The 16,827-nt window shown below is 35.0% G+C and overlaps 1 protein-coding gene across 2 annotated transcripts in view; it reads right to left on the bottom strand.

Moving 5' to 3' along the window:
• The window catches only part of TMEM68 (transmembrane protein 68), a 37,003-nt gene that overhangs the window by 2,506 nt on the left and 17,670 nt on the right, over positions 1–16,827 (bottom strand). For both annotated transcript variants that reach the window (XM_040972558.1, XM_040972557.1), the window contains exons 5-7: positions 16,504–16,697; positions 11,313–11,373; positions 9,111–9,250 (exon numbers count right to left, since the gene is read on the bottom strand). In XM_040972558.1, the coding sequence (XP_040828492.1) occupies positions 9,111–9,250; positions 11,313–11,373; positions 16,504–16,697 (395 nt within the window). The remainder of the gene's footprint in view (positions 1–9,110; positions 9,251–11,312; positions 11,374–16,503; positions 16,698–16,827) is intronic.

Below are 16,827 nucleotides of genomic sequence, written 5' to 3'. Positions count from 1 at the left end.
CCACAACCTCAGTGAAACAAGCTTCTAATCCTTAGGAGTTCATAAATTATTTTTAAGAATTAAGTATAAAGTAATTAAATGTGAGATAATCCTAACACACGTTATCTGAAAAAGGAAGTGTTCTCATAAGTTCAGACACCAGGTGGACAGTAAATGGAGAAGACACATGCCAAAGACACAGCTTGCCTCATGAGGACCAATAAGACACCAAGAAGGAAGGAGCATGAGGAAAACAAATAACTGCTTAAGCAAGGGTGAGTTGGCCAACTTGGCTGGAGTTTCGGGTATAAATTCCAGAGCTGGCCTGCATAAGACTTCTACACTTAAAAAAAAAAAAAAGACACTAATAATAATAAAGCACAAAATCTAACTGTTATGCTAAAGTGTAAAAGGAAGAATTTGGAGTGAATACCCAGATTGTTCAATCAGAAAGCACAAGATCACCAATGATCCGCTCTGTCACCCAGTGGGCATTCTTTAGTCTTCACCCTTTTGTTATAGCACTGGCGGCTCTGGAACCTCACCCTCTCCTCACTTTCCAATATCTCTCACACAGTTCTTTCACATCTTCCTTTGCAGACTCATTTTCCCTAAGCCAGGCATTGACTGGAACCTCTAAAGGCTCAGAAGTCCCCTCCATTTCCACAGCTCTTATTTCTACTATTTGCTGATGAGTCGAATTTTCATCTATAATCCCGTAAGCTTCAGCTTGGTGTATTCAACAGTGTTTCCCTTAAGTGTTTTAAAGGTACCCACACTTTAAGGCCAAACTAACATTCCCTCTCCCTCATCCTTTCCTTGATGAGTTCTCTCCGTATTCCAGTAAAGACTGGCATGAATCTAGCCAAGTAAGCCAAAACCTAGGGTTCCTTCCTAACAACTGCTATTTCCCATTCACAATAGCCAACTCATCAAAAGCACCAAATCGTTTTTCTTCTGATGATGACTCAAAAATGTCCACTTCTTTTCATCTCCTCTCCACAATAATAGTTCATGTGCATATAGATAAATCTGTACTCGTTTATAGATGGATGGATATGAGAGTGTGTAGTTTCAGAAAGGCACAGGGACAGAGAAAACACGGACACAGCACCACAGAGACTGAGAACTCCCAGCAAGCACCCTTCCTGCACAGATGTTACAACAGCATATTTTACTGTAGATTCAGTTTTTAAAAAATAACTCATCTCAGGTCCGGTGCGATAGTGTAGTAGTCTTCACCTTGAATGCGCCAGGATCCTATATGGACACCAGTTCTAATCCCAGTGGCCCCGCTTCCCATCCAGCTCCCCGCTTGAGGCCTGGGAAAGCAGTCGAGGACAGACCAAAGCCTTGGGACCCTGCACCCACGTGGGAGACCTGGAAGAGCTCCTGGCTCCTGGCTTCGGACTGGCTCAATTCCAGCCATTGTGGTCGCTTGGGGAGTGATTCATCGGACGGAAGATCTTCCTCTCAGTCTCTCCTCCTCTCTGTATATCTGCCTTTCCAATAAAAATAATAAATCTTTTTTTCAAAAAAAAAGTACTCATCTCTACAATCAAATGCCTGAACTGTCTCTCCTAACTTAAAATAATATTTCCTGCCTATATATAAATACTAACTTATATGCTAATAATTTTGAATTCCGATAATTCGGGAGTTATTACTATGCTGTAGTTTATGCTTATAAATGAACAAAAAAGACTGGAAAATCATGACAATATATTCATAAAAGGAAAATTTTTAATATCCTTGATTTCAAATTTAGTTTGATTAAAAAATAAACTTACAGAATATACCATCTAAAGTGATACTAATGTGTAGTCAAATAGTGAGTATTTGACTACACATTAAAACTTCCAGGCCAAGGTTTCTTTTCCTTCCCATTACTTTCTGTTTTGACATAAAAATAGACCATATTTATAAAAAAAAGCATTGCTAACTAGTTCTGACCCACTTAAACACTAATAAATAGGCAGGGAAAAGCAGACAAAATAGAAGTCAATTCTATCCTAAAGGAGAATGCTTATGTTAGGAAGCAGCAAAGAAACGTGAGATTAACAACAAAGTGTGTTGGGCAGCAGCAATGTGAGAGAGTCCGGTCTCAGCCAGGTGTGGGCCCCTGCAGCGCCTAGGAGGCTTCACCAAGGAGGAAAGGACAGGCATGCTATATGGAACAGCATTGTTCCTGAAAGCTGCTGTCAGGCCATTGTACTTTCAGGTGCAGGACAGGTTTCACAGGGCATCTACTTGATGAGCCAGTACAACAAGTGGAGACAAGGGGGCATGCGAGTCATGAATGTGGCCTTTATGAAACTTCTACCCTATCAGTTGCCCATCTAAGACACAGCTGCTTCAGCTGCACATCCTTTTCTTAATAACTCAACTTGGTGAGTTCCCATACGGCAAGTTGTATTACAGTCATTTATTTCTTCTCCCTATCAGGCCCCTCTCTGGGAAAATTTTAGGTCCTCTTTGACAGAAATGAAGGATGGCTATGAGACTGCTTTGGTCAATTAAGATGTTGGTGGGAGTGAGTGTCATCCCACAGGCCTCTGTGTTCAGTATGAATTTCAAAGCAAAGCAGGCATGCATAAAACTGCAGCTGATCCTTGAGAAAACAACCAGTAAGAAAAGGATTTTACAGTCACAAACCTCTAGGAGTCTATAGAAGTTAACCTATCAAAGATGACTGAATCATCCTAGTTCCTCATGTGTTAATCAATGAAACAAGATCTATTTTATATGGTAGAGATGGAGAATAAATCATACTATATATGAAAAGGCAGAAGTTAAACTTGTTGGTGACATGACCTTAGTGAAGAAAATTCTAAAGTTTAAATACACAAGCACACACATATGCACAAACAGAATGAAACCTACTGAACAAAATTGCAAGACTCCAAATCAGCACAGAATATTGTGCTTTTATACACCAATGGTGAACAACAGGAATGGAAAGTAACAGAACAGTCTCAATTACAGTAGCACCAAAAAAGGTAAGATCATTAAAAATGAATTTAACCAAAGGAAGAAAAAGATTTGTAAAGTGGTAACTATGAAATATTGCTGAAGAAAATAAAAACGATAAACAAATGTTAACATGCAAGCTAAATACACAGAATGGAAGACTTAATATGGTTAAAATGTCTAGACTACTCAAAGTAATCAACAGATTTAATTCAATCCCTATCAAAATCATTGTGGCATTTTTCACAGGGAGAGAAATAAAATCATATAATTCATGTAGAATCTCACGGGACCCCAAATATTCAAAACAATCTTACAAAAAGAAGAATAAAACTAAAAATTTCCAAATGCAAAAGATATTACAAAGCTACAATAATAAAAAGAGTATGATACTAGCATAAGTACTACAGCACAAAGCCCAGAACTCTCATGTGTATAGTCAATTAATCATCTATGAGAATGCTAAGATCACATAACAGGAAAAAGTCTTCTACAATGTCAAGATCATTTTGTAAGATAAAAATCTAGATGTCTCTTATTCAAAGTTGCGTACTGCTTAAAAGCAAAAGGCTATATGCTAAAAAAAAGTTACAATGGTAGATTTATGTATTTTATAATTAAGAAAACTGTTTAACTCAGATTAAACATGTATGCATGTACGAATGTATACATATACATATACACAAAAGGCATAATCCAAATACATCCTTGGGATTGGTGCTGTGCTGCCCAAGCCATTGCCTGCAGTGCTTGCACTCCCACAAGGGTGCTGGCTAGAATCCTGGCTGTTCTACTTCTGAACCAGATTCCTGCTAATGTGCCTGGAAAAGCACTCAAAGATGTCCCAAGTACTTGGGCCCCTGAACCCACATGTGAGACATGTATGAAATTCGTGGCTTATGGCTTCAGCTTGATTCAGCCCTTCTCCTTGTCTCTATAACTCTGCCATTCAAATAAAATATTTTTTTAAAAAAATCTCATTTTTTTTTCAGGATAAAGAATCTTAAAACTTTGCAACATTTGCTTCACATGTAATTATGGACATAAACACGCTACTTTTCTTAAAAATGTATGTATATCACATAACATGGAGTTTATGAAAAAGATTAAAGCCAAGGATGAAACATATATTATATACATAAGAGAGATATTTTCAGTAAAGGAAACATTTTTAAGTATCTATATACCAAATAATACGATAATCGTTTTTTATAACATATATTACTATTTAGACGTTCACATATTAGCTTCCACATATGAGAGAAAATGTGGTATTTTGTCTTTTCTGAGTCTGGTTTCTCCACTCAATACAATGATCTCCAAACACATCTATCTTGTAGCAAATGTCAGAATTTTATTCTTTTTATAACCAAGTAATAGTCCACTGTGTATATATATTTTTATCCGGTCATCTTCTGATGGACATCTAAGTTGATTCCACGTGTTTGTTGTTGTGAATTGGGCTGCCAAAAACCATGTGCAGGTGTCTCCTTCATCCACTGACTTTATTTCCTTTGGCTATACTCTCAGAAGTGAGACAACTAGGAAGATTTGCTATTAGTTTTTGAGGAATCTCATACTGTTTTTCAAAAATGCTGCTCTGCTCTGCCTTCTTGCCAACAATGTATCAGGGTTTTATTTCTCCACATCCTCTCAAACATGTTATCTTGACTTTTTGATAACCATTGTGGATATTAATACATATATTAACACACTATGTATTTGTTAGCCACTTATATTTCCTTCAAATAATTAGTCTTCAGAACCTTTGCCCATTTCTTAACTGGACTGATTTGTTGCTATTCAATTTCTTGAGCTATTTAGCTACTTTAGATAGCTTTCCTTTATCAGATAAACATGTGTAAACATTTAATCTACTATTAGTGTTGACTGTTTGCTACGCAAAACCTTAATTTTGGGGCCCAGGCAGTAGCATAACAGGTTGATTCTCCATCTGTGACACTGGTATTCCATATGGATGTCACCATGTGACCTTGCTGCTCCATTTCCAACCAGCTCTCTGTTTTTGACTTGGGAAAGCAGCAGAGGATGGCCCAGGTCCTTAACCTCATGTACCCCATACATGGGAGATCTGGAAAGAAGTCTTCATTCCTGGCTTCAGATCATCTCAGTACTAGCTGTGGTAGCCATGTGGGGAGCGAACCAGCAGATGGAAGACCTCACTCTCTGTCTTTCCCGTTCTGTAAAATTTTTCAAATAAAAATAAATCTTTTAAACAGCTTAGGTTTACACAAACTACGTTTGTGTATATTTGCTTTTGGGGTCTTATTCAAAATTGTTGCCTACGTCAAATTGTTGGATGATTTCCGTAATTTTTTTTTCTCCAGTATTTTCATGGTTTTAGGTCACATTTAGATCCTGGGTTCATTTTGAGTTGATTTTTGTGTAGCTTAAAAGCAGGGGTCTTGCTTAAAACCTCTGCATGTGGCAATCCAGTTTTCCCAATGCTGCATGCCCAGGGAACAGACCATGTGGGCGGTCTCAGTTAGCAGGCTCTTGTCATGGGTTCCCCTGGGGATACAGTGTGCCATGTGCCTACGGCCTCCTACATGGGCTAGGCAGGCAGAGATCCGGGGGGCAATCTCCACATCCTAACACCATTTATGAAAGTCTGTCATTTCTCCATGGAATGTCATCAGTATCTTGGTTAAGAGAAGTTGGTTGTAGATCGGTGGATTTATTTCTGTGACTTCTATCCTGCTCCCTTTGTTGATGTTTAGGCCAGTATCATGCTATTCTGGTTACAACAGTCCTGTGGCACGTTTGGTACTGTGATGCTTCCAGTATTTAGCATTTAAGAATACTTTCGCTATTCAGTGCTCCCATGTGAATTGTAGTAATGTTCCTTGTATTTCTGTAAAGACTATGATTGGCACTTTCTTGAGGACTGAACTAAATCTGTAAATCACTTTGGGTAAGATGGATATTTTTATAGCATTAATTTTCCCAATTCATGAACAAGGGAGGTCTTCATATGCTATGTGTCTTCTTCAACTTCTTTTGTTTGTGTTATATAATTTTCATTGTACATGTCTTTCACACCTTTAGTTAAGTTTATCCCAAAGTATTTACTTTTTTTGGTAGACACTATGAAGAGGATTGTTCTTACAACTTCTTTCTCAGTAAGATTATTGTTGCTAAAATGATAATTTAAAAAATGCTGGGCCCAGTGCGGTAACCTAGTGGCTAAAGTTCTCACCTTGCTGGGGAGGGCTGGGATCCCATATGGAAGCCAGTTCTAATCCTGGCAGCCCTGCTTCCCATCCAGCTCTCTGCTTATGGCCTGGGAAAGCAGTCAAGGACGGCCAAAAGCCCTGCACCTGCGTGAGAGACGTGGAGGAGGTTCCTGGCTCCTGGCTTTGGATCGGTTCAGCTTCAGCTGCTGTGGCCACTTGGGGAGTGACCCATCAGATAGAAGCTCTTCCTCTCTGTCTTTCCTCCTCTCTGTACATTTGATTTTCAAATAAAAATAAAATTAAAACAAAATTTTTTAAGTTTAAAAGCCACTGACTTGTCTGAGTTAATTTTGTATTTTCCAATTTTACTGACCTCAACAGTTGAAATAATCTGTTGGTAGAATCTTTTGGTTCCCTATATATTTATATATAACATGCCAAATTAAGTCAGGGAAAATCTCACTTTCTCATTTCACATCTGTGTAATCTTTTATTTTTTTTCTCCTGCCTAATAGCTTGGCTAAATTTTCAGACTGCAGACATGTTTTGTCTGATTCTAGGTCCCAGAGGACATGCTCCCAGCTTTTTCTCACTCAGTAAGACGTTGACTGTGGGCTTGTCACATATAGCCTTCCCCATCATCTGCAGCCTTTATTGTGCTGTGCTAGGTCGTTTCTCCGTGGATTCTGCATTTCTCTGCACCTACTGAGATGGCAATGAAATTTCTTTATCCCTTCATTCTGTTAATAAACTGATTTGCATTATATTGAACTATCCATGAATCCCTGGGATAGACTGCACTCGGACACAGCGGATGACCTCTTTAACATGTCGTTGTATTTGATTTGTTAGTATTTTGTTAAGAATGTTTACAAAACGTTCATAAGGGATATTGGTCTATATTGGTCTTTCTTTGCTTGCATGCTTATTGGATTTTGGAGTTAGGATATTGGAGGCTTTTCAATTGTTTAGAATAATGGCTGTTCCTTAAACATCTGGCCCTATTCAGTAGTAAAGTCATCTGGCCCTGGGCTTCTCTTATTAGGAGACTATTACTGATTCAAACACATAACCAGCTATTAGTCTGCTCAGGTCTTCTATGTCTTTGGGATTCAATTTTAACACATAATATGCTTCAAAAACATCTATTCATTTCTTTCAGGTTTTTGAATCTGTTATCATTTAGTTCTTTTTAATAAGTTCAAATAATTCTTTGAATTTCTGCAGTATCAGTAGTATTGTCACCTCCGTTTACATGGACTGAGCCTTCACTCTCATCTTTGTGGTTAGTCTGGGTTACAGTTTATCAATACTGTTTATCTTTTCAAATAATGAGCTCTTCATTTTGTTCATCTTAATTAATCTAGTTTTAAATTCCTATTTTATTTTATTTTCAATATTTCTTTTTTTCTTTTTGCTAATTTGGGGTTTGGTTTATTTTGTTCCTTTAGTTCCTTAAGATACCTTATCTTTCTTTTTGTTTCCTATGTTATAAATTTTCCTCATATTTTTGCTTTTTCTACATGGCACCTAAGTCTTGATATGTTTTATTTCCATTTTCATTTGTTTCAAAGACTTGTTAAATCTTCCCTGTGATTTGTTTTTCAGCAATTCACTGTTCACTTAAAACCGTGATGTTCATTCTCCATGTATTGCATAATTTCTGGAGTTTTCTTCTTTTAGCTTCAAGTTTTATTCCATACAGTCAGAAAAAGAAACTTGATCAATTGTTTTAGGCCTGTTGAGATTTGTCTTGTAATGTAATGTATGATCTGTCCTATGCCGCTATCCTTGAGGTTCCATACACTGAGAACAAGAATGTAAAGTACATTCAGTAGCAGTAGAATGCAATTTGCTGTAAATGCCCATTAGGTCCACTGGTGTATGGATTAGATTAACTTGTCTTTGCTGATTTTTCTGCCTAGTTGTTCTGTGTATTGAGGAAAGTGGGGATGCTGAAATCCGTTACTACTGTTGGACTGGAGATTTGGTCTCTTAACACTTATTTATAAAACTAGGTGCTTTCATGTTAGGTGCATATATATTTATAATGGTCAAATGTTTTGTTAGATTGATCTCTGATCATTATCCAATGATCTCTCTCTTTTAACAGTTTTCCCTTAAAGTCTATTTTGTCTGATATAACTACTCCTGCTATCTTTTGATTTTCATTTTCATGGAGTATCTTTCTACAGACTTTTAGTCTGGGTGTGCCTTCACTGACAAAGTACATAGCTTGTGGGAAGAATATTGTTGGGTCATATTTTGGTAATTCTTTCAGCCAGTCTTTACCCTTTTAGTTGGGAATTAATAATATTACATTAGGGTGGGGTTTCTTTGAGTAATTTTATACTCCATGGAATTGCAAGTCGATCTTTTATCTTTCTTCACAAACTAAAACTTAAAATTCCCACTTTTAATTTTTTTTTTTAAATCACTCATTGACTTCTCACATAGATTTGTTTTCTGACTTTTCTGCCAGCTTCCCTTTGGTCAACTTTGGTTGTTCTCCTTGCTTAGTCTGTTCCTTAAATAAGTTCCATTGCTTGCTATCTAATCTCACTGCTCTTCTTTCCCTTACTGCCTTGTAAATCTCACAGCTTAAGCAACTGTGTCAGTATAAATGATCTCTAGCTCTGCATCACCAATTCTGACCTCCCTCTCAGACTCTAGTCTGGTATTTCAAAAAACCTATGTGTAAAAATGCATTCCAACATATTTTGTAGATAATCATACATTCTATGGCTGCCTGCTAACTGTCCGTAGTACCATCTATCCCCAACTCCTCCCTTTGATGACAATTAAAAAAATGTTTCCAGATATCGTCAAACATCCCGTGGGGGACAGAAGTCACCACTGGTTGAGAACCACTGACTCAGAATCTGCTTATAGAAGAGATAAATAAATTTTACATAAAATTGAAAAATAAAAATCTGCCCTAATATTACAGAAAAACCAGCTCACCTTTTCAGCTAATTCTTCTGCTGTTACCTTTGGATCGTATGGAATAGGATCGCCTAAATAAGTTCTTAACTTCACTGGAAAACCTCCATACATGGGAGCAAATGGATAGCGGAATTTTTCATAAAGCCACCTAAATAATCCTGTTTTAAGGCAAACAAAATTATTTTAAGTGGTTAAGCATTCAGATCATGTAATTGTAAACTTTATTATAAAAGAGTTGACAGGAAGGTAGTGGAAAATATCACATCCTGGTAATTAGTATAACTTTTTAAAAATGAACTTCCCATCAATTGTAACAAATATGCCATATTAATATAAGAAATCACTAAGCGGGAAACTATGATGTGGGAAGAAGAGATATAAGAACTATACTTGCTATTCGAGTTTTCTGCATATCTAAAACTGCACCTCAAATTCCGTAGATTTTTTGTTTAGTAGACTTAATTTTTAAATGAGCTTTTAAAACTAATTTTTAAATTTTTTTTTAAAATAAGCCAATTACTATCATTACAAAAAAAATTAAACATTGTATCTCAAATCTAGAAGCTAAAAGTCTAGAGGCTCATAAGTAAGTGACTTATATAAACAAAAGAAAAACATAAAATAAATGTATATAAATTAAGATTACAGTGCAGTAATTAAGTAGATTGAAACATTACTGTAAGTAAGGAAAGCAAGATACATCAATAATTAATAACACTAAAGGACAAGTGTGAAATTTTGTAACATTAAATTAAAAAGTAGCAAATAAATAGGAGATAAACTGATGGTTTATATTTAAGATGTTAGCAACAAAAACATTTATCATCAAAAAAATCCAAAATCTGGCAAGCCACATGGAATATTAGTCAAGGATTATTCAGAATGTTGCAATGATTATTTACTTAGGGAAACACAAAATACATCCTAAGATCCAGACTAACATTTAGAAAAGATCACAAGAAAGTACTTTTTCTTTTATTTTCAAGGCAGAAAGATACAGTAAGACAAAAATATTTTCTAACATGGGCACGTGTCATTCCACAAATGCCCAATCAGCAAGGACTCGGCCAGACCAAAGGCAGGAGCCCAGAACTCATTCTGTGTGTCCCCCATGGGTAGCAATACCTGAGAGCCTGAGCACTCACTGCTCCCACGTGGGAGTGCATCAGAAGGAAGCTGGACTCAGAAGCAAAGCCAGACTTGAACTCAAACATGGGATGTAGGCAACCCAAGTGACATCATGAAGACTATGCCAAACAACCATCCAAAAGGCTAATTTCTTATACGTTCAGCCTTGAAGTGACAAAAAATAAAGAAGTAGCCAAAATAATTTTTTAAAAATTTTAATTAAAGAAATATAATTTCTGGAGTAAGTTCTGGTTTGTCATTTAAATTCTAAAGAATTAGCAGACAGAAAATTTGAATGTTTCTACAAAAAAAGCTAAAGATGAAATCAAACTCTTCACATTAATTAAAAAAAAAACTGCCTAAAACAACATAAGGAAATATCAACAAAATATCAACATTATACATAAAAAGAGTGATAGCAGCTTAAAACTCTTCCAAGAAGGGCTTAAATGTAGATGAAAAAATTAATAATAGTGCTAGAGATAAAAATAAAATCCATCAAATATACAAACTAACAAGAACAAACATCACCAATTTCAAAATAAGAAGATACCAATAGTGCAGAGAAAAAACATTTCTAATTCTTATCAATTTTGCTTTCAATTAATAAATTAAAGGTAGATAAAAAGATTTTTCAAAGTCATATGTTAAGCTTCAAAATATCAAAAGGTAACAGAATATTAACTAAAGCAAACGATGCCTTCTTATGAGGTTAACTGCAGTCCAATATTCTTTGTCAATGATTTTTAAACTTGTAATTTCTGCAGGGTTGAGATCAAAGGACAGTTTGGGCACTACATAAATTTTCTCTAAACTTCAACAACATGGCTTAAAAAAATAAAGTAGAAAACTCACTCTGAAACTTTAAAAGCACACTACAAATAAACTTCAGTATGTATATGATACTTTTAACAAGAATAAATCTAAGAATTGCTATTACTTAGAATCGATAATTAGACTTAAAATGGAAAAGCATCTAAATAGAATCTGCATTTTCTAAAGTTAATAATTCAATAGGATTTCTTGTGGGTTTCAAAAGCCCCAATATTGTAAATATCAGAGTAATTAAAAATCATATGAGTAAGAACTTACTTGTTCCTCCAAGTGATCTAAATCCTTCTCGTATATTTTGTGTAAACATAGGTATAATGGGCTAAAGAAAAGAATTTGAATTAAAAAGAAAATAAATTAAACATGTCAATGTCTCCATTGAGTCACTAATGCAAAATTTTGCAGATCTGTTTGAGATTGTGAAAATAAAATATTTTAAACAGAAAGGTATATCTGACTAATAGGATTTATCAAACTAAATTCAATTTGATCATTTATAAAAACATAAATTGGAAACAACACCCTCCAGTGGTAATATGTAATATTTCACTATCCAATTTTCCTATCTGCTGAAGCTTTAAAACCCAAAGTAGTGACTATATCAATCACTAATTTCATTGAGTAACATGAATGTGTGAAATAAATTGATTTTAGTGGGCTACTGAATATGCACTTAATACAGAAAAATTACAAGATAAAAATTCTAAAGAAAATTAATACAAATTTAAACAATACATTTTGGTAAGATGCTGTCTTAGAATTGGTGAGATACCAATTTAGGTGAGCCTATTATAAAATATTCAATATCAATGAAAAGTAAATGTAATATTCTCTGATCTACCCCCAAAAGGAAAACCATAACTATTAATATTAAAGGATTCTGCCCTCAAATTCTTGATTTTTGCTTTTCCTCCAGTACCAAGGACTAAGTACATTTTTTAATAGTGGACACCTTAGTTAAATGCCATAAAATAACTGAGTATCATGTAGGGAGTCTGTAGCACCGTGAATACTGAAGTACACAGAAAACTGAAGAGAGCACTTTTAAATAAACTAAATCAAATGTTTTAAAACATATGATAACATGTATGTACACAGGTCAAGTATCACATTGCTTACAGTCAACTACAGTATAGGCCTGATACAGGACAACCAGCCTTAAGAGAAGTGTTTCAAACCTTAAGTAAGGTTATCTTTCACAAAACCATTCCTACTCAGCACTGGAATGTAAAACGATGGATTGAAGGAAATTGGCACAGGCCTATCTTTCTTTATAAAATCACTATAACTAAGTGACCATTCATTTACTTTCTCCCTTTTCTTTGCAGAAGAAAAACATCTAATGTCATAGAGGGGCATCATTTTGTCCATAGTTGCATTCCTAGATCTCTAGAACAGTGCCTGAACTACAATAAGACAGATGAACTAAAAAAGCAATGGAGAAACAAAGCAAAAGATGATATTCCTAATGCAGGATTGAATGAAGAGTGTACTGTCTGAATCAAAAGTCAGAAATAGACAGCAATAATCTCAAAATCAGGTAAAAAGAGAGAAGGCAAGTAAAGAAAAGTAGTCATGTGAGAATTTAAATCCTGATACAGTTAATTCACAATATTAAAATATAAAAGATAAAGTGCCCCAAATTCTTCTGTTAAAATTCTAATTATGATTTAGGAAATCACTGGTTTTGTAAAATAAAATGATGGCTGAAGTCCTAATGTTTTAGTCATAAAAATGTTGCTAGGCACATTGAAAACTTAGAATGGCTAAGAAAGAACACAAATTTTTCAGTTCATATGAATATGTGCACCATTTTTCCTGCTCTGATCAGGACAGCTGGATTTACTTCTAACAACTAGCATGACACCAGGAGTCCATATTTAAGTGTACACTTTATTATGAAGGCTAAACATCATTCTTTAAGTAGCTAACTCTCCGAAGGCTGGACGTTTGTAGAATCTGCTAAATAAAAGTTGACCCTAGCAGGCTCAGTATTCGAGGCAGTGTCTTGGCATACAGTTTCTACCAAGCTTGCATCCTTAAGTCAAAAGTATCACCTTAAAACAAGTTGCTTTGATAATAAAATAATTCATTCCTCTTCTTGTGCATCCTTAGTAAACAAAGTCGTTACATAAGTAACCTAGAACACTATATATATGTGTACACACATGTGGATGTGCAATTACTAAAACTATTTTTGGAAAATCAGTTCAACATCATTTTGCAGTCTTACCTCTGCTACAAAATAGGAGAATCACTGGAGCAGATACTTATCCTGTCTAAGTCTCACTTTATTCATGTGTAAAATTAGAATAAATAATAATTATACTCATTACAAAGAATCTTATAGATTAAATAAACAATTGTATTAAAACAAAAAGTTCTCTTTTATACCTGTTATTTATTTTTCAACTAGATTAAATGGACTAAATTATGTTCCACTATATTTAGATATGAAATTATTTAAAACTTCCTATCAAGGTCATACTTCTCAAGCTCACAAAATAACAATAGCACATATCAAAAAGTCTATCACTTCAGAAATGCTTTAAGTATTTTCTACAAATATCTGAACTATCAATGACAATCTGGATTTCCCCTCTTAAACTGTTTTACTCTCCCACAATTGAAACGTAGTTCATCCTTCAACAATTTATACAGAGCTTATAATAATTTTTGTGAAACCTATAAAGGGATTTTTCCCAAATGGGATATTCATGTCATTTACATATGCATACATACACTACTCAAAGAGTTCATGGTAGACCTGGGAGGCCCTTCAATCTTGGATGTCAGCAGACCCACTGTGAAATGTCACCAGGGATGGCTACGGTCCCTGTTGGCCCAAGTCCTAACCTGTGTGCTCTCCTTGGCTGCTGACATTGCTGAGTGAGTAGATACTTCAAGCCTTCCCTCTCTCTGTAACTGAGTCTCTTGGTCTGTAACATTGGAATAATTAAATATGTCACCTCCTTATTAGATGAATATAAGAGTAAGCCATCAAAAATGTTACAAAATGGGCCTGGCATGGTGGACTAACAGCTAACGTCCTCGCCTTGCATGCACCAGGATCCCATAAGGGCACTGGTTCTGATCCCAGAGGCCCTACTTCCCAACCAGCTCCCTGCCTGCAGCCTGGGGAAGCAGTCAAGGACAGCCCAAAGCCCTGAGATCCTGCAACCATGAGGGAGACCTGGAAGAAGTTCCTGGCTACTGGCTTTGGGTTGGTGCAGCTCTGGCTGTTGCAGTCACTTGGGAAGTGAATCAGCGGACAGAAGATCATCCTCTCTGTATATCTGACTTTGCAATAAAAATAAATAAATCTTTAAAAAATTGTTTTTAAATGTTGGTTTGACCTAGTATTTATCAAATTTATGCTATTTTGTTAATCCATGGCATTGAAGATTTTAGGCTTTTTAAAAACTTGTAAGAAACTGTATCTTAAACTGTCTGAAGTTTCATATAAAACCCTTAATTAAATTACATAGTAACTTTGAAGAACTGGAAGAGTTCTTTCCTTTATATCCTTTCTTTTTTTCAGGCCATCTTCGAAGCAGTGTGTTGCTTACAACTGTAAATTTAAAGATTAACAATTAGAATTCCATGGTGAATTTATGTGATTTCAAACATTTATGTTTTCTTTATCTTAAACTTTTAAAGAAATAATTCTTTCAAAATTTAAAGTTGAAAAATAAATCACCTTCATCGGTTTTTAAGCTTTCATCATTGCTTTAACATACATTATATTCATTATTTTTAATATTTGTATAACTCCGTATCTGTTTTAGAATTCTATTAATGTTATAGTCTCAACTGTTTTTTCCTAGACTGGTGCTAAAGACTTTTTATACGTAACTGAAACTTGATATAAATCAATTTTCAATATCATTATTAATATAAAATTGAAGTCCAAAAGTTGCTTTTCACTAACATTTAACAGTTTCTGTTTTAAAAAGTCAATTATCAAACAACACTTAAAACCTACTCAATGTTGGTCATTATAGTAGCAACATGTAATAATGACAGCCTTGGGCCCGGCACGATGGTCCTGTGGCTAAACCCTCCCGTTGTACTCTCTGGGATCCCATATGGGTGCCAGTTCATGGCTGGCCACTCCACTTCCCACCCAGCTGCCTGACTGTGGCCTGGAAGGTGGTAAAAAAAATGACCCAAAGCTTTGGGACCCTGTGCCCATATGGGAGATCTGGAAAAATCTCCTGGCTCCTGGCTTCGGATCAGCTCTGCTGTGGCTGTTGTGGCCACCTGGGGAGTGAACCAGTGTACAGAAATCTTTTTCTTTGTACCTCTTTCTCTGTATAAAACTGCCTTTCAGTAAAAATAAATAAATATTTTTTAAAAAATTGACAGCCTTATCTGTCTATAATCTACCATAGGACAATACTGGTTAAAATTTTAATGCTCCTACTAAACATTTGCACAAATACATTAATTTGTATTAATGTAATATCATCAAGCCATCATAGCAATAACTTTCCAAATACTGTGGGTTAGAATTAATCCAGTCTCTCCATGTTAATCAACAGCAGTCTATACTGGCAAGAGGGGAAGTCAATCAATGAGTGAATACAGGTCTCCACGTGGCAGTGGTCGGACAAAAATTCTAAAGTATGAGAGTTACTTTCGCAGGGAAAGAAAAGAAAGAACCCTCTCAAAGGTACTACAAGTCCTTCTGACAAACTAAAATGAAAACAGAAATCTAAAAAGAAATTTTAAATAAGTAACAGATAAGTGTTTGATAAGACAAGAATAACATGAGGTCAAAGCATTGAGAAATACTTCCAAACGGCAAAAGAACAAAATGATATTCACATTCTCCATTCTATTAAGCGGAATGATGTGAATCCCAAAAGATTTAACAATTTTATAGACAAGTTCATTTGCTCGTGAAGTCTTAAAACACACAATTACATTAGGAGCTATTTACCTCTATTTCTCTTATTAGATAGCTCATTACATTTGCTAGTAAAAAATGACAGCAATCATATATTACTTGAGTCTTATTGTTATAAACATTGATCACATATCAATGAAATTAAATGGAACTACAATGAAACAAAAAACCACCACTCAAATCTATCATACCTTAGGGTTAAAATATACAAAACTGAACTGTTGCATTTATGAAAAAATATACATATGTATAGCTGAAGGAATTAGTTATTTATCCAAAATTATAACTTTGATTAAAGAAAGCTAGATTGTAAAATATAAAATAAAATTTTGCAGGTGTTTCCCAGATTTCAGGATTGATTATTTTTTAATGTATGTCTTCAAATGGTAGCAATATTGCTCTATAAGTACTTTATAGCTACATAAAATACATGTTAATATATTACAATGAAAGGACCTAAGTTTCTATACATACTGGCTCATTATTTAAGCATTTATTTTAACTAAATGCCTTATTGTTAAATAACTTGATATAACTCACCACTTTTGCATCAATCGCGACCTGAGCAAAGCCTTTACGATTACCCCATACAATGTTGTAGGTCTCATCACTAATTAAAGCTTCTCGAACTCCACCTGGTGAAATAGCTAACAAGTGACCACTCCTTAGAATTTCAACACATTTTTCTCTTGGTCCATGGAGAGCACAAAATACATCAAGCAATAAACTAAATCCTGTTTAAAAAAAGAAAAAGGTGCACAAAGATATACTTAGGTACTGCTGATTCTCATCATTCAAAAACAAAAATCCTCACAGTCTACAAAATCAATTACCTATACTTAAACCAGTGAACTTCCTATTTTT

This window comes from Ochotona curzoniae, unplaced genomic scaffold, assembly GCF_017591425.1.
Source record: "Ochotona curzoniae isolate NIBS_2020 unplaced genomic scaffold, NIBS_Ocur_1.0 contig_2318, whole genome shotgun sequence".
In the NCBI taxonomy this organism is placed as follows: domain Eukaryota; kingdom Metazoa; phylum Chordata; class Mammalia; order Lagomorpha; family Ochotonidae; genus Ochotona; species Ochotona curzoniae.
The sequence above is the reverse complement of the archived record's forward strand: the minus strand, read 5'-3'. Positions and strand labels throughout refer to the sequence as shown.